This window comes from Ovis aries, chromosome 15 (genome assembly GCF_016772045.2).
Source record: "Ovis aries strain OAR_USU_Benz2616 breed Rambouillet chromosome 15, ARS-UI_Ramb_v3.0, whole genome shotgun sequence".
In the NCBI taxonomy this organism is placed as follows: domain Eukaryota; kingdom Metazoa; phylum Chordata; class Mammalia; order Artiodactyla; family Bovidae; genus Ovis; species Ovis aries.
The window spans coordinates 17,748,531-17,767,362 of NC_056068.1; the positions used below are offsets into that span (position 1 = coordinate 17,748,531).

General features: G+C 39.6%; 1 protein-coding gene across 2 annotated transcripts in view; it reads right to left on the reverse strand.

Annotated features, from left to right (window-relative positions):
• The window catches only part of C15H11orf65 (chromosome 15 C11orf65 homolog), an 81,210-nt gene that overhangs the window by 57,376 nt on the left and 5,002 nt on the right, over positions 1-18,832 (reverse strand). For both annotated transcript variants that reach the window (XM_027979169.3, XM_027979170.3), the window contains exon 2: positions 2,502-2,594. In XM_027979169.3, coding sequence (XP_027834970.1) covers positions 2,502-2,594 — 93 coding nt within the window. The remainder of the gene's footprint in view (positions 1-2,501; positions 2,595-18,832) is intronic.

The window sequence follows — 18,832 nt, forward strand, 5'->3', positions numbered from 1 at the left end:
TTTAAGCCAACTTTTTTGCTCTCCTCTTTCAATTTCATCAAGAGGCTTTTTAGTTCCTCTTCACTTTCTGTCATAAGGGTGGTGTCATCAGCATATCTGAGGTTATTGATATTTCTCCTGGCCATTGCTGCCCTAAAAATAGGTTCATCAGTGCCATCTTTCTAAATTCCATATATATGTGTCAATATACTATATATATTTTTTCTCTTTCTGACTTATTTCACTCTGTATAATAGGCTCTAGGTTCATCCACCTCATTAGAACTGACTCAAATGCATTCCTTTTTATGGCTGAGTAATATTCCATTGTATGTATATACCACAGCTTCTTTATCTATTTATCTGTCCATGGACATCCAGGTTGCTTCCCTGTTCTATCTATTGTAATATTGCTGTAATGAACATTGGGCTACATGCATCATTTTCAATTATGGTTTTCTCAGTAGTGGGATTATTGGGTCATATGATACTCTTAAGGGCTTCCCAGGTGGCGCAACTGCACAACCTGCCTTCCAATGTCTCCTGCATTGGCAGGCAGGAGATGTGGGTTTGACTCCTGGGTCAGAAAGATCCCCTGAAAGGGGAAATGGCAAACCACTCCAGTATTCTTGCCTGGAGAATCCCCATGAACAGAGGAGGCCAGAGGGCTACAGTCCATAGTGTCACAAAGAGTTGGACAAGACTGAAGTGACTGAGCACTCAAATACCCATGGTAGTTTTATTCCTAGTTTTTTAAGGAATCTCCATACTGTTCTCCTGAAACTCGAATATTTTGGTCACCTGATGTGAAGAGCTGACTCATTCCCACCTGATGCTGGGAAAGATTGAAGGCAGGAGGAGAAGGGGACAACAGAGGATGAGATGGTTGGATGGCATCACCGACTCAATGGACATGAGTTTGGGTAAACTCTGGGAGTTGGTGATGGACAGGGAGGCCTGGCATGCTACGGTTCATGAGGACTCAAAGTCAGATATGACTGTGCGACTGAACTGATACTGTTCTCCATAGTGGCTGTATGAATTTCAGTTCAGTTCAGACACTCAGTCGTGTCCAACTCTTTGCAACCCCATGGACTGAAGCACACCAGGCTTCCTGTTATCACCAACTCCCAGAGCCTGCTCAAACTCATATCCATTGAGTTGGTGATGCCATCCAACCATATCACACTCTATTGTCCCATTCTCCTCCTGCCTTCAATCCTTCTCAGCAACAGGGTCTTTTCCAATGAGTCAGTTCTTCACATCAGGTGGCCAAAGTATTACATTCCCCCCAATAGTGCAAAGGCAGGATTTTTTTGACCCACCTCCTTGAGTTAGGAAAAAAAATTTTTTTAATGGGACTTAAAAGCTTTTGCACACAAAGAAAACCATAAATGAGATGAAAAGACAATCCTCAGAATGTGAGAAAATATTTGCAAACAAAGTGATGAATGAAGAATAAATCTCCAAAATATACAAACAACTGATGGAACCAAAAAAAAATAACACCCAATCAAAAAAATGGGTGGAAAACTTAAACAGACATGTCTCCAAAGATGAGAAACTGATGACAAAGGCACATAAAAACATGCTCAACATTGCTAATTATTAGAGAAATGCAAATCAAAAGTACAATGAAGTATCATTTTATACTGGTCAGAATGGCCATCATCAAAAAAATCTACAAACAATAAATGCTGGAGAGGATGTGGAGAAAAGGGAGCCCTCTTGCACTGCTGATGGGAATGTAAATTGATATAGCCACTCTGGAGAACAGTGTGGAAACTTAAAATGCTCCAACTTAAAGAGCTAAAAAAGAACAATCATATGACCCAACAGTCCCACTACAGGGCATATACTCTGAGAAAACTATAATTCAAAATGACGCATGTGATCCAATGTTCACTGAAGCACTATTTACAATAGCCAGGATATGGAAACCTAAATGTCCAATGATAGATGAATAGATAAGGAAGATATGCTACATATAAACAGTAGAATATTACTCAGCCATGAAAAGAAACAGAATTGAGTCACTTGTAGAGATGTGAATGAACTAGAGTCTGTCGTACAGAGTGAAGTAAGTCAGAAAGAGTAAAACAAATATATTAACGGATATATGTGGAATCTAGAAATGTTGTACAGATTAACCCAGTTCCAGGGCAAAGGTAGAGATGCAGACGTAGAGAACAGATATGTGAACACAGGGGGAATGGGAGGGTGGGATGAATTAAGAGATTAGGATTGATGTATATACACTATCTTGGGTAAAATTGATAGTTAGTGGGAACCTGCTGTACTCCACAAGGAGCTCAGCTCAGTGCTCTGTGATGACCTAGATGGGTGGGGTGGGGGGGGGGGGTGGGAGGAAGGTCTAAGATGGAGTAGATATATGTATACATGTAGCTTATTCACTTCATTGTACAACAGAAACCAATACAACATTGTAAAGCAATTATACTTCACTTGAAAAGAATAAAAAATAAAGGTATTTATACATCATAAAAAATATAATGTCCTTACCTCTTTAGGATTAATATATCTCACTATCTGACGTGGCTCCCCTTGTCTTCTTATGTTAATCAGACGTTTAAAGTGTTGGAATACAGCGACATTCTAAAGGTTCAAACACATAGGATTTTACTGTTGAAACTGGGTTTCCTACCTCTAATTAGCTTTTTGCCTAATTAGGGCAAAATGAGTAAAAATCATGAGATAGATTTTACTGTTGTGAAAGATTTTTAGAAATATTATCCAATCACGGTTTGCTTTCACAAGCCAGGTAATACTGGTATTATTCTCACAGGGGTTTACCCTTAAATTGGTAATTCTATTACTAGGAAGTGTAAATAAAATGTCCAAAACTTTGGTTGTATCACTTTTGAACAGTTAGAGTAATGTAGGAGAAAGACAAAACACAGCCTAGTGGTTAAGCACACTAAACATGGCATGATATTGTCTGGGCTCAAGTGTTAGTACATACTAGCTGTGTAAGTACTTGATCCTGAACAAGCTGCTTAACTTCTGTGCTCAGTTTCTTATCTAAAATATGGGAATGACAGTACTATTTCATACAGCTACATTTAGGAATAAATTAGTTAACATTTGTAAAGCATTTAGAACAGCTTCTGGCACAGAAGAGCTTTCAACAAATATTATCTATTATTATCATTACAAAAGCCTCCTTATTCCTGTAGTAATTCCACTGATTTACCAACCTTATCTACTTCTCATGTTAGTGCAAATTTAGTCAAACTACTCCAAGCAATTCTTGTGTCCTGGAAAGTTATCTTTGGTAACTTTCCCCTCATACCTTATTCCTCCCCAAACCCTTAATAACTCTTAAAATGTTCCCCATCTGCTCCTTTGCTTATATTAAGTCAAATCAAATAAAGCCAAATTGAAGTAATCCTTAACACCAGTATCACAATATGAAGGCCCACCACAATTGCCTGTGGGAAATGGTGCAGCCCATATCAACACAAATAATATTCTTTCTGAAAGGAAGATGTAATATTCTTAAGTAAAACCTCAAATTGAGTATTAAGAAAATTTATGATGGTTTGAAATCTGAACAGTATTTATTAAATTTGTATATTACTGTATCAAACCACTCTCAAATTTAATGACTTAAAGCAAAAACCATATTCTGTGGGTTGAAAGAGAACTTCTATTTTTGTGTGGAGTCATGTACCTGGGCCTAGTCATTTGCCAGATCAGATGGAGTTGGGTGATTTAATATGGCCTCACACACTATCTGGGTCTTCACCTTGGATTGTTGGAACATCTGTGATAGCCTGGTTTCTCCCTCTACATACACTTTCAGTTAGAGTTTCTTCACAGCATTTAGGTTTCAAAGTATGAGAGATATAGACAGAGAGAAATTGCAAGGCCTTGTCATGGAAGTCACACAGCATCACTTAGTTAGAATTCTATTGGTAAATTCAGGACCTAGCAGGTCTCAGGAGGTCTAGTGCAAAGTGTGACCCATAGGAAGTTCCATATATGTATGGAACCTCATCCAAGAGTGGCTCAGAAGAGAAATACTTATAGCGGACAGAAGTTCAAGCATCATACCAATTGTATCCTATGCCTGGAAGGAAAGATGGCCAGTGATACAGATCTACAGATGGAGAATAACTGATGGTTTGGCCGGATGGTCAGGGATTAGGAAAGAAAATTGTTTTTTGGTTAGGAAATTGTTGGGGAAGAGATCATACTCCTCATACTTGAGCACCAACTGTGAAGATATTCGTACCCCATATTAAGTCTCAACAAAAAGCAATCTCAGCAGAGAAGAATATTAATAATCAACTGGGCAAGTTGACCTATTCAGTCAGTCTTTTTTCCCTAGCCACTATTCTTGTCCAATGGGCTCATGAACAAAATGGCCATGGCAACAGGAATGGAGGTTATTCGTGGGATAAACAACATGAATTTTTATTCACTATATTTGGCTACTACGACTGCTGAGTGTCCACTTTGTCAAAGTAGAAAGCAACACTGATCCCCTGAGATAGTCTCATTCCTTGAGGAAATTAACCAGGTTTCTTGTGGGATATCAGTTAGTTGGAACACTTTCATTACAGAAGGGCTAACACTTGATTCTCACTGGAATTGATAATTTATACTCCTGGATAGCTCTATATAGTCAGCAAAAACAAGACCAGGAGCTGACTGGGGCTCAGATCATGAACTCCTGATTGCAAAATTCAGATTTAAATTGAAGAAAGCAAGGAAATCCACTAGACTATCGGGTATGACCTAAATAAAATCCTTTACGATTACACAGTGGAAGTGACAAATATTTTCAAGGGATTAGATCTGACAGACCAAATGCCTGAGGAACTGTGGGCAGAGGTTTGTGACACTACAGAGGAGGTGGTATTCTAAACCATCGCCAAGAAAAAGAAAGGCAAAAAGGCAAGATGGTTGTCTGAGGAGGCCTTAAACATTGCTAAGAAAAGAAGAGAAGCAAAAGGCAAAGGAGAAAAGGAAGATATACCCATCTGAATGCAGAGTTTCAAAGAACAGCAAGGAGAGACAAAAAAGCCTTCCCAAATAATCAGTGCAAATAAATAGAGGAAAACAATAGAATGGGAAAGACTAGAGATCTTTCCATGAAAACTAGAGATACGAAGGGGACATTTCATGCAAAGATGGGTGCAATACAGACAGAAATGATATGGACCTAGCAGAAGCAGAAGATATTAAGAAGAGGTGGCAAGAAGACACAGAACTATACAAAAAAGATCTTCATGACCCAGATAATCATGATGGTGTGATCACTCACCTAGAGCCGGACATCTTGGAATGTGAAGTCAAGTGGGCCTTAGGAAGCATCACTACAAATAAAGCTAGTGGAGGTGATGGAATTCCAGTTGAGCTATTTCAAATCCTAAAAGATGATGCTGTGAAAGTGCTGCACTCAATATGCCAGCAAATTTGGAAAACTCATCCGTGGTCACAGGACTGGAAAAGTCATTTTCATTCCAATCCCAAAGAAAGGCAATGCCAAAGAGTGTTCAAACTACCACACAATTGTACTCATCTCTCACACTAACAAAATAATGCTCAAAATTCTCCAAGCTAGGCTTCAACAGTACGTGAATTGAGAACTTCCAGATGTTCAAGCTGGATTTAGAAAAAGCAGACGAACCAGCAATCAAATTGTCAACATCCACTGGATCATAGAAAAAGCAAGAGAGTTCAAGAGAAACATCTATTTCTGCTTTATTGACTATGCCAAAGTCTTTGACTGTGTGGATCACAACAAACTGTGGAAAATTCTTCAAAAGATGGGAATACCAGACCACCTTACCTGCCTCCTGAAAAATCTGTATGCAGGTCAAGATACAACAATTAGAACTGGGCATGGAACAATGGACTTGTTCCAAATTGTGGAAAGAGTTATGTCAAGGCTACTCACCCTACTTGTTTAACTTATATGCAGAGTAAATCATGTGAAATGGTGGGTTGGATGAAGCAGAAGCTGGAATCAAGATTGCTGGGAGAAATATCAATAACCTCAGATATGCAGATGACACCACCTTTATGGCAGAAAGCAAAGAAGAAATAAAAAGCCTCTTGATGAAAGTGAAAGGGGAGAGTAAAAACGTTAGCTCTAAACTCAACATTCAAAAAACTAAGATCAAAAAACAAACAAAGAAACAAACAAACTAACTAACTAAGATCATGGCATCTGGTCCCATCACTTCATGGGAAATAGATGGGGAAACAACAGTGACAGATTTTATTTTGGGGGCTCTAAAATCACTGCAGACGGTGACTGCAGCCATGAAATTAAAAGATGCTTGCTTCTTGGAAGAAAAGCTATGACCAACCTAGATAGCATATTAAAAAGCAGAGACATTACTTTGCCGACTAAAGTCCATCTAGTCACAGCTATGTTTTTTACAGTAGTCTTATATGGATGTGAGAGTTGGACTGTAAAGAAGGCTGAGTGCTGAGGAGTTGATGCTTTTGAACTGTGGTGTTGGAGAAGACTCCTAAGAGACTCTGGACTGAAAGGGGATCAAACTAGTCAATCCTATAGGAAATCAGTCCTGAATATTCATTGGAAGGACTGATGCTGAAGCTGAAGCTGAAGCTTCAATACTTTGGCCACCTGATGTGAAGACTGACTCATTGGAAAAGACTCTGATGCTGGGAAAGATTGAAGGCAGGAGAAGGGGATGACAGATGATGAAATAGTTGGATGGCATCACCAACTCGATGGACATGAGTTTGAGCAAATTCCAGGAGTTGGTGATGGACAGGTAAGCCATGGCATCGTAAAGAGTCAGACATGACTGAGTGACTGAACTGAATGACTGATTGACCTTGATCCCCATTACTCTAAAACACCTAGCCTGATAGAATGTTGGTCTGGCATTTTGGAGACTCAGTTGCAGTTATAGTTTCAGTGACAACACTTTTTAGACTACAGTGATGTCCTTCATGTTATAGAATGTGTTCTGAATTAATAGCCAACCAGAGTTTGTGAGTTTGAAATTTAAATGGTGGAAATGAGACTAGCTCCCTTTCAATACTATTTCTAATAATCCCCTAGTGAACATTTTACTTCTCATCCTTGCACCTTTGGGTTCTGTGGATATAGAGGGTTTTGTACCCACAAGAGGCTTCCCAGGTGGCGCAGTGGTAAAGAAGCTGCCTTACAATTCAGGAGGCACAAGAGATGTGGGTTCAATCCCTGAGTTGGGAAGATCCCCTATAGAAGAAAATGGCAACCTGCTGTAGTATGCTTCCCTGAAAAGTTCCCTGGACAGCAGAGCCTGTCAGGCTACAGTCCATGGGGTTGCAAAGTTGGACATGATTGAGCAACTGAGTACATCCACCCACCACAGAGGAATGCTTCCACCAAAGCATGCAACAAGTTCCATTAAAATGGAAACTCATACTGTCACCTGGTCATTTTGAGTTTCTCATGCCAGTGAATCATCACACCAAAAAAGTAGAGGGGGGCTTACAAGTGGAAAAAGGGTCTGTATAAACGAAAAAGGGAACAGAAGAGTCAGCATTAAAGTGATGTAATGTGAGACATATTTATTAAGTTCTTGTTGACTTTGAAGATGGAAGGAGGCCACATGTCAAGGAATGTGGGCAGTCTCTAAAGCCTGGAAAGGGAAAGAAAACAAATTCTACCCTACAGTCTACAGAAAGAACACAGTATTGCTAATATCTTGATTTTAGCCTAGTGAGATTCATGTCTTGGCCTCCAAAGTTTTATGAAAAGAAATTTTTGTTGTTTAAAGCTTCTAAGATTTTGGCAATTGTTTTAGCAGCAGTAGGAAATAAATATAAGTGCTTAACCTTTTACTTAGTGTTTATATTAAAGATATCATGGGTAGAGTATGACTCAGCAGGAAGAAGAATAAAAATCATTAAAAGATAAATACTCTGATGTACTCTGCATCATACGAAATGCTGGGCTGGATAAACCACAAGCTGGAATCAAGACTTCCAGGAAAAATATCAATAACCTCGGATATGCAGATGGAAACTTGAAAACATTATACTAAATGAAATAGCCAGAGACGAAAGGACAAATATACAAACTACTTAGAATAGACAAATTCATAGATACAGAAAGTAAAATAGAGGTAACCATGGCCTAGTGGGCAGGGAGGATGGAGTAGCTACAGGAGGTTCTGTAGCTACAGGAGGTTCTGTTTGAGCTGATGTAAAAGTTCTAGAAACAAACAGTGGTAATGGCTATGTAACATTGTAAACATAATTAATGTCACTAAATTCAGTACAGTTCAGTTCAGTTCAGTGGCTCAGTCGTCTCCAACTCTGCGACCCCATGAATCGCAGCATGCCAGGTCTCCCTGTCCATCACTATCTCCCGGAGTTCACTCAGACTCACATCCATCGAGTCCATGATGCCATCCAGCCATCTCATCCTCGGTCGTCCCCTTCTCCTCCTGCCCCCAATCCCTCCCAGCATCAGAGTCTTTTCCAATAAGTCAACTCTTCGCATGAGGTGGCCAAAGTACTGGAGCTTCAGCTTTAGCATCATTCGTTCCAAAGAAATCCCAGGGTTGATCTCCTTCAGAATGGACTGATTGGATCTCCCTGCAGTCCCAGGGACTCTCAAGAGTCTTCTCCAACACCACAGTTCAAAAGCATCAATTCTTCTGTGCTCAGCCTTCTTCACAGTCCAACTCTCACATCCATACATGACCACAGGAAAAACCATAGCCTTGACTAGACAGACCTTGGTCGGCAAAGTAATGGCTCTGCTTTTGAATATGCTATCTAGGTTGGTCATAACTTCTCTTCCAAAGAGTAAGCGTCTTTTAATTTCATGGCTGCAATCACCATCTGCAGTGATTTTGGAGCCCCAAAACATAAAGTCTGACACTGTTTCTACTGTTTCCCATCTATTTCCCATGAAGTGATGGGACTGGACACCATGATCTTCGTTTTCTGAATGTTGAGCTTTAAGCCAACTTTTTCACTCTCCTCTTTCACTTTCATCAGAGGCTTTTTAGTTCCTCTTCACTTTCTGCCATAAGGGTGGTGTCATCTGCATATCTGAGGTTATTGATATTTCTCCCGGCAATCTTGATTCCATCTTGTGCTTCTTCCAGTCCAGCGTTTCTCATGATGTACTCTGCATAGAAGTTAAATAAGCAGGGTGACAATATACAGTCTTGACATATTCCTTTTCCTATTTGGAACCAGTCTGTTGTTCCATGTCCAGTTCTAACTGTTGCTTCCTGACCTGCATACAGGTTTCTCAAGAGGCAGGTCAGGTGGTCTGGTATTCCCATCTCTGGAAGAATTTTCCACAGTTTATTGTGATCCACACAGTCAAAGGCTTGGCATAGTCAATAAAGCAGAAATAGATGTTTTTCTGGAACTCTCTTGCTTTTTCCATGATCCAGCGGATGTTGGCAATTTGATCTCTGGTTCCTCTGCCTTTTCTAAACCCAGCTTGAACATCAGGGAGTTCACGGTTCACGTATTGCTGAAGCCTGGCTTGGAGAATTTTGAGCATTACTTTACTAGCATGTGAGATGAGTGCAATTGTGCGGTAGTTTGAGCATTCTTTGGCATTGCCTTTCTTTGGCATTGGAATGAAAACGGACCTTTTCCAGTCCTGTGGCCACTGCTGAATTTTCCAGATTTGCTGGCATACTGAGTGCAGCACTTTCACAGCATCATCTTTCAGGATTGGAAATAGCTCAACTGGAATGCCATCACCTCCACTAGCTTTGTTTGTAGTGATGCTTTCTAAGGCCCGCTTGACTTCACATTCCAAGATGTCTGGCTCTAGATTAGTGACCACATCATCATGATTATCTGGGTCGTGAGGATCTTTTTTGTACAGTTCTTCTGTGTATTCTTGCCACCTCTTCTTAATATCTTCTGCTTCTGTTAGGTCTATACCATTTCTGTCCTTTATCGAGCCCATCTTTGCATGAAATGTTCCCTTGGTATCTCTAATTTTCTTGAAGAGATCTCTAGTCTTTCCCATTCTGTTCTTTTCCTCTATTTCTTTGCATTGATCACTGAAGAAGGCTTTCTTATCTCTTCTTGCTATTCTTTGGAACTCTCCATTCAGATGCTTATCTCTTTCCTTTTCTCCTTTGCTTTTCGCCTCTCTTCTTTTCACAGCTATTTGTAAGGCCTCCCCAGACAGCCATTTTGCTTTTTTGCATTTCTTTTCCATGGGGATGGTCTTGATCCCTGTCTCCTATACAATGTTCACAAATCTCATTCCATAGTTCATCAGGCACTCTATCTATCAGATCTAGGCCCTTAAATCTATTTCTCACTTCCACTGTATAATCATAAGGGGTTTGATTTAGGTCATACCTGAATGGTCTAGCGGTTTTCCCTACTTTCTTCAATTTAAGCCTGAATTTGATAATAAGGAGTTCATGATCTGAGCCACAGTCAGCTCCTGGTCTTATTTTTCTTGACTGTATAGAGCTTCTCCATCTTTGGTTGCATAGAATATAATCAGTCTGATTTCGGTGTTGACCATCTGGTGATGTCCATGTGTAGAGTCTTCTCTTGTGTTGTTGGAAGAGGGTGTTTGCTATGACCAGTGCATTTTCTTGGCAAAACTCTATGAGTCTTTGCCCTGCTTCATCCCACATTCCAAGGCCAAATTTGCCTGTCACTAAATTGTACACCTAAAAATGGTTGTTTTGGTAAATTTTATGTTATGTATGTTTACCACAATAAAAAGTGAATACTAATTGTTTAAAACAATAAAAATAATGTCTTCTTATATTTAAAACAAAAACATAAGTGAAAAAATCTGACAACAAAAAGCACAAAAGGGGAAGATTATAAAGAGAGCTAACCTGTTTTAATATTCTTGCATTGTTCTGAAAAGAATAAAATTACTAACTTAATTTAGGTAGAAATTACTCAAGGATACATATTGTTTAACTCTAAGTCACCCCATTAAAATAATACATAACTTTTATGATCATCTATTGCTACATAGCAAACTACCCCCAAAACTATCTGATGTTGAACAACCACCATTTTATTACGCTCAGAATTAAAGGTGGCAAATTGTGGTAGGCCATAGTAAGGATGTCTGGTTCTCATTTCCAGAATGATTGAGGCTTCATCTGAGATGGATTGCAAAGCTGGGATTGGCTGATATGACTCAAGTTGGGTCTTATGTCAGAGGCCTCAATTCTAGCTGTCAGTTGTTTCTTGGTTCTTTTTATGTTACATCTGCTGGGGATGGAACATTGAAAATGGCTTTTTCATTTATGTATCTTGTAAGTGGAAAGAAATAGGTGATAAATCTCAGATGGCCCATCACTATTCTCTATAGGTAGCCTTTCCATTAGAGGATTGTGGTATCCTGAAACTGCCATGAGCAGTGTCAATCAGAATGAGCAATCTATGACACAGACATGGAAACTACAATGCTTCCTCTTCTTCTTCTTCTTCTTTTTCTTTTTGACTGCCTCATGTAGCTTGCAAGACCTTAGTTCCCTGGCCAAGGATCAAATCTGGGCCCCCTGCAGTGGAAGCTAGGAGTCCTAACCACAGGACCACTGGAAATTTTCCATTTTCTTTCTTTCTTTTTTACTGAAATGCTTCTTATTACCTAGAATTAAAGGCCCCAGAATGTCATATTCTATTTTATTTGTTTTAGTGGTAAAGCCTAAAATAGCCTAAATTGAGGAAGAAGAATGTCACTTACCTCTCAATAGAAAGAATAGGCAATAATTTATGATCTTTTTAATCAATCAAAATAACCAAAAAGTTAATAGAAAAGAAAAAAGTCATGTATTAAAATGCAAGGAGATCCAACCAGTCCATCCTAAAGGAGATCAGTCCTGGGTGTTCATTGGAAGGACTGATGTTGAAGGTGAAACTCCAATACTCTGGCCACCTGATGCGAAGAGATGACTCATTTGAAAAGACCCTGATGATGGGAAAGATTGAGGGTAGCAAGAGAAGGGGACGACAGAGGGCGAGATGGTTGGATGGCATCATCAACTCAATGGACATCGGTTTGTTGAGACTCCGGAGTTGGTGATGGACAGGGAGGCTTGGCGTGCTGCAGTTCGTGGGGTTGCAAAGAGTTGGACATGACTGAGCGACTGAACTGAACTGAAGTGAATTTTCTATATAAACATTTTTTAAATGGACACATAGCACTAATCAAATAACAAGTGATAAACTGGATTTTGGCTTCTGGTTTAAGATGGCAAAGTAGAAGGATGTGTGCTCATCTCCTCCAGTGAGAAGACCAAAGCTGTTGAACAACCATTGACAGGAGGATGCTGGAACACACCAAAAAAAGATACTCTGCCGGGGGCCAGCGTGAGGAATTCCGCCCATGGCAAAGGTCATGAGGAAGGAGGCTTGGCATACGCAAAGGCGTGATCAAGCCGCAGGAAACCCCCTGTTCCCGAGCATCTAACCCCAAAGCCAGAGTCTGTTTTATGCTCTCACCTACACCTCTGATTTACGGAGAAGGAGTAAACGCGCAGCTCCAAGGCAATAAAAATTCCGGGGTGTGACAAGAGTGTTTCAGCTTACGGACTCCTCTGAAGGTTATCTAGCCCACCTGTATAGGTTTGTCTGGCCACATGTGATTGTTTACAGCCTCCCAATCTGAGAGGCACGAGATATTTTAGACTTATTAAAGGCGAATTCTTTTGGGGAGTTAGAAATTATTAGTATAGTGGGTTGGTTAGGAATTATATTGGTGAAGGGTTTTTCATTTGTTGTGTCAATAATTGTTGCTAATTCCCTACTCTGGGTGGGACAAGGGTGTCTCAGGTCAAACCTCTCTGCTGACAGACTAGCTTGTGTGACAGCATTATCCATACTCCTGCCACATGATTGTTTACTACCTCTCAACCGGAGTATTTTGAGAGTCTTGATTGGCATGGGACTTTTTCTTCTTGTTGAGTCAATGATTGCTGACAGGCCTCCATGTCCTTGGGCACCTGGTAATGTATTGATCAATGTATTTGGAGTATAGCAAGGGAAATATGGTAGTTTTTGATGTTGACAGTGGTAGACTTTTTGGGTTAATGGATTTTCTCTTTTGTAATATATCACTGTACTTTGTTATAAATCGCTGTGTCCTTGCTATGTAAAAATGTAACTTTATCATATCTTAAGACTAAACAGATCTTAAGGGGAGCATTGGTGAAAGGATTTTCATTTGTTAGGCTGATGTTTGCTGCTAAATCTCCATGTTCCCTACCCTTATAATGAATATAACTAACATATAGGAGAAATAAGTATTAACCCTTAAGCATATAGGAGAAATAAGTATTAACCTTTAAGACTAATCATGTCAACCTTGGGTTAAATAAATTCCTTTCTTGATTGTAACTCACTACACCCTCACCCTATAGGAATGTAACTTTATTTGGAGGGTGGTGCCTGGTTTAAGAAAAAACACCCTTGGAAGAAATAAGTTTTTTGGTTATCAGAAAGAAAGGATCATAAAATGTCAGCAGGTCTCACTCATGGCCAGAAGATGATGTAATATCCCTAAGACCTTTTTTTTTATACATTTATGTGAAGCACCTGATTTTGATAAAGGTCAGGACTGCTGACCCTCACGTGACTCTGTATTCATCCCTATGTGTAACAAAAGGTATATAAGCAAACCCCAAAATAAAGACATCGGATCAGTTTCTGGAAAGACTGATTCCCCATGTCGCTTCTTTCTTGCTCCCGTTTTTCTGGCTGAATTCCCATCCAAGTTATTCAGCCTCCTTTTCTCCACTAATCTTCCTACTACACTATCCGTTTCTAATCTCTCTCTATCTGTGATTAAATATGTATTTTTCCAAAGACGCCGACTCCGTCCCCCCACCTTTGAATCACCCTGGATCCACCGGGGCTGGACCCCGGCAATACCCCACACCCAAAGACAAAAAGGAAGTTAGGGAGAGACAGTAGGAGGGGCTCAATGACAATAAAATCAAATACCATACCTGCTGGGTGGCTGACCCACAGACTGGAGAACAATAAGTTCTTGCACTATTGTGAAGGTTCTGAACCCCATGTCAGGCTTCCCAGCCTGGAGAATCTGACAAAGAGGACTGGGAATCCCCAGGGAATCTGGCTTTGAGAGCTAGTGGCATTTGATTATAGGTCTTCCAGAAGACTGGGGGAAACAGAGACTACAATCTTGGAGGGCACAAACAAAATTTTGTGCACACCAAGACCTAGAGGAGAGGAGCAGTGACTCCACAGGAGACTGAACCAAGCTACTTGCTCGTGTTGAAGGGCCTCATGTGGAGGCATGGGTTGGTAGGGGCTCACCACAGGGATGGGGGCATCAGAAGGTCCCCCTTGGTGTAAACCCTCTTGGAATTCACCATTAACCTTACCATAGAGCCTACAGACCCTAGGGCTGGGTTGCCTCAGGTCAAACAACTATCAGGAAGGGAGTGCAACCCCACCTGTCAGCAGATAATTGGATTAAAGCTTTACTGAACAAGGTCCTGTCAACCACAGCAGACTATTTTTCCCAACACCAATCCCTCCCATCAAGAAACTTACACAAGCCTCAGCCTCATCCAGTAGAGGTCAGACAGAATAAGCACAGTCTCACAGTGGCTAAAACAAAAACCATATTAAGGAAAGTTAATCACAATGGAAAAACAGAAAGTTATGTCCCAGATGCAGGGACAAGATAAAATCCCAGAAAAACAACTAAATGAAGTGGAGATATGCAACCTTCCAGAAAAAGAATTCTGAATAATGATAGTGAAGATGATCCAGGACCTAAGGAAAAGAATGGAGGCAAAAATTGAGAAGCTGAAAGAAATGTTTACCAAAGACTTAGAAGAAATAAAGAACAAACAAACAGAGATGAATAATACACTAGAAGGAATCAATATCAAGACAACAGACAGAAGAAGAATGGATAAATGACCTGGACGACAGAATGGTGGAAATCACTGCTACAGAACAAAATATAAAAAAAAAGAATAAAAAGAAATGAAGACAGCCTAAGAAACCCCTTGGACAACATTAAATGCAACAACATTTGCATTACAGTGATCCTAGAAGAAGAGAGAGAGAAAGGAGCTGAGAAAATATTTGAAGAGGTAATAGCTAAAAATTTCCTGAACATGGCAAAGGAAATAGTCAAGCAAGTCCCAGAAGCACACAGAGTCCCCAAAAGGATAAACCCAAGGAGGAACACACTGAGACATATAATAATCAAACTGACAAAAATTAAAGACAGAGATAAAATATTAAAAGCAACAAGGGAAAAACAACAAATAACATATAAGGGAACTCCCATCAGGCTATCATCTGATTTCTCAACAGGAACTCTACAAGCCAGAATGGAATGGCATGATATATTTAAAGTGATGAAAGGGAAGAACCTACAACCAAGAATGCTCTATGCAGCAAGACTGCCCTTCAGATTTGATGGAGAAATCAAAAGCTTTCCAGACAAGCAAAAGTTAAAGAATTCAGCACCACCAAACCAGCTTTACCACAAATGTTAAAGGAACTTCTCTAGGCAGGAAACACAAGAGAAGGAAAAGAGCTACACAAAATAAAACCAAAACAAATTTAAAAAAATGGTAATAGGATCATATGTATCCATACATATCGATAATTACCTCCAATATAAATGGTTTAATGCACCAACCAAAAGACATAGACTGGCTGAGCTGATGAAAACATGTATATATGCACCACTTACGACATCACTCTGCTTGACCCCCTCAAATTGTATGTAATTATTTTATATTGTTAAGTTAATCCTGTTCCCATTATGGCTTGCAATTGTAGCTCTCTTTTTTGTCTGGCTATTGATTGTGAAAATTAATAAACATCTTTTACTCTTGTGATTATGTAACTATTACTCACTTAATACCATTGTATCATGATTGGTCAACAGAAAAATAATATAACTCTATATCACCAAAAGTGGGATCTAATAGAAAAACCTGCAATCAATTTTAAAAATCCAGATGCATGTCAGAATTATCTTAAAATTTTTTGAAAATACAAATGTTCAGGTATTGCTTTTATCTCCAGAGCTCCAGATGTGTTTCTAATCAGCAGCCATGTTTAAAAACAACTGGACTATATGACGACCTTTTACTTTTATCTAGTTAGTTTCACTTTTTCTATTTCATATTCAGTACTCCCATTTAATTTAGTTTACATTCTCCAATTTCTGCACCTCTTTTTTTTTACATTCTTTCTCAAGCCGTTATCAAGTGTAATAGAAAAATTTTCTATACATATGTATAAGTATGTACATATATATATATATTTTTAAAAGTATGAATTCTTGCCTAACAAAAAATTATGACATCTTGATTCCACTTATTTGACTTAATATGAACAGAAGGAAATGGCAAAACCAGTCCAGTATTCTTGCCTAGAGAATCCCAGGGATGGGGGACCCTGGGGGCTGCCGTCTATGGGGTCGCACAGAGTTGGACACGACTGAAGTGACTAAGCAGTAGCAGCAGCAGCAGCAGCATGAATAGAAGACTAGATTTCTAAGTAAAAAATAGATATGCAACAAGCAACAAAGACTTACTGTAGAGCTTAGGCAACTATCGTCAATATCTTGTAATAACTTATGATGGAAAATAATTTCAAAAATAATATATGTGTATTTGTATAACTGAATCACCTTGCTGTGCACCTGAAACATTGTAAGTCAACTATCAGTTCAGTTCAGTTGCTCAGTTGTATCTGACTCTTTGCAACCCCATGAATCGCAGCACGCCAGGCCTCCCTGTCCATCACCAACTCCCGGAGTTCACCCAGACTCGCGTCCATCGAGTTAGTGATGCCATCCAGCCATCTCATCCTCTGTCGTCCCCTTCTCCTCCTGCCCCCGATCCCTCCCAGCATCAGAGCCTTTTCCAATGAGTCAACTCTTTGCATGAGGTGGCCAAAGTGTTGGAGTTTCAGCTTTAGCATCATTCCTTCCAAAGAAATCCCAGGTTTGATCTCCTTCAGAATGGACTGGTTGGATCTCCTTGCAGTCCAAGGGACTCTCAAGAGTATTCTCCAACACCACAGTCCAAAAGCATCAATTCCTCGGTGCTCAGCCTTCTTCACAGTCCAACTCTCACATCCATACATGACCACTGGAAAAACCATAGCCTTGACTAGACGGACCTTTGTTGGCAAAGTAATGTCTCTGCTTTTCAATATGCTATACTTCAATAATATATATATATATATAATAATGGATTTTATTAAAATTAAAATCTTATCAAAAACACCTTTACAAGAGAAATGAGGTATCCTGGAAATTATTTTATATCAATAAAAGATTTGTAGTCAAGAAACTTGAAAAACTCCTCCAAGTGAATAATGACAAATAGAGGTGATGTAACTTGTGGATTGGAATACTGGAAGATATGTGAAGAAAAATTTAGGGATATTTATATCCTCATCATATATAATGAGGAGTCAAGTGATCCCGTGTAGCATGATGGAACAAGAAACAAAAGTCTTTAAAGAAACAAGGTAAGAGATAGAGGATTTAAAATAATGACTTTGATACTGAGAGGGGAGATAAGCAGGGGTTTGGAGGATAAGTAAGATAAATTCTTAATTGTCTTTGCAGAAAGTCAACAGTTCATTTCTAAAGTTGATAAGTAAAAGGTAATAAGCACATTATTTAGAAGCATGGAACTAGTGACTAGAAGATCTAAAATAAAAAATAGTTAAAAGTGGTTGCTTTTAGAGTAAGAAGGTGGAAAATGGAAGTGACATGGGGTAAAGACTTGCTTTTTAGTGTAAATTCTACATTATTGTGCTTATTTTAAAGAAGTACACATATTATATTGATAAAGATTTAAAATTACAGAAAAATTCTGTACTCACATTACTGATTGTGCAAATTTTTCAATTATAGGGCCACATAATATGCTAAATTATGCAATCCTTATTAAGAAGTCACCTACTGGGCCATGTGAAGTATCTAGAATCAAGATCAAATGTATTCTCTTTACATAGAGAATTCAGTTCAGTTCACTTCAGTCGCTCAGTCGTGTCCGACTCTTTGCGACCCCATGAATCGTAGTACAACAGGCCTCTCTGTCCATCACCAACTCCCAGGGTTCACTCAAACTCATGCGCATCAAGTAAGTGATGCCATCCAGCCATCTCATCCTCGGTCGTCCCCTTCTTCTCCTGCCCCCAATCCCTCCCAGCATCAGGGTCTTTTCCAATGAGTCAGCTCTTAGCATGAGGTGGCCAAAGTACTGGAGTTTCAGTTTCAGCATCAGTCCTTCCAATGAACACCCAGGACTGGTCTCCTTTAGGATGGACTGGTTGGATCTCCTTGCTGTCCAAGGGACTCTCAAGAGTCTTCTCCACAGTTCAAAAGCATCAATTCTTTGGCACTCAGCTTTCTTCATAGTCCAACTCTCACATCCATGCATGACCACTGGAAAAACCATAGCCTTGACTAGATGGACCTCTGTTGGCAAAGTAATGTCTCTGCTTTTGAATATGCTGTCTAGGTTGGTCATAACTTTCCTTCCAAGGAGTGAGCGTCTTTTAATTTCATGGCTGCAGTCACCATCTGCAGTGATTTTTGGAGCCCTAGAAAACAAAGTCTGACACTGTTTCCACTGCTTCCCACCTATTTCCCATGAAGCGATGGCACCAGATGCCATGATCTTCGTTTTCTGAATGTTGAGCTTTAAGCCAACTTTTTCACTCTCCTCTTTCACTTTCATCAAAAGACTTTTTAGCTCCTCATACCTGAAGGATGGTATCTGCTTATCTGAGGATAAGATCTGAGATAAGATTATCTGCTTATCTGAGATTATTGAATTTACTCCTGGCAATCTTGATTTCAGCTTGTGCTTCTT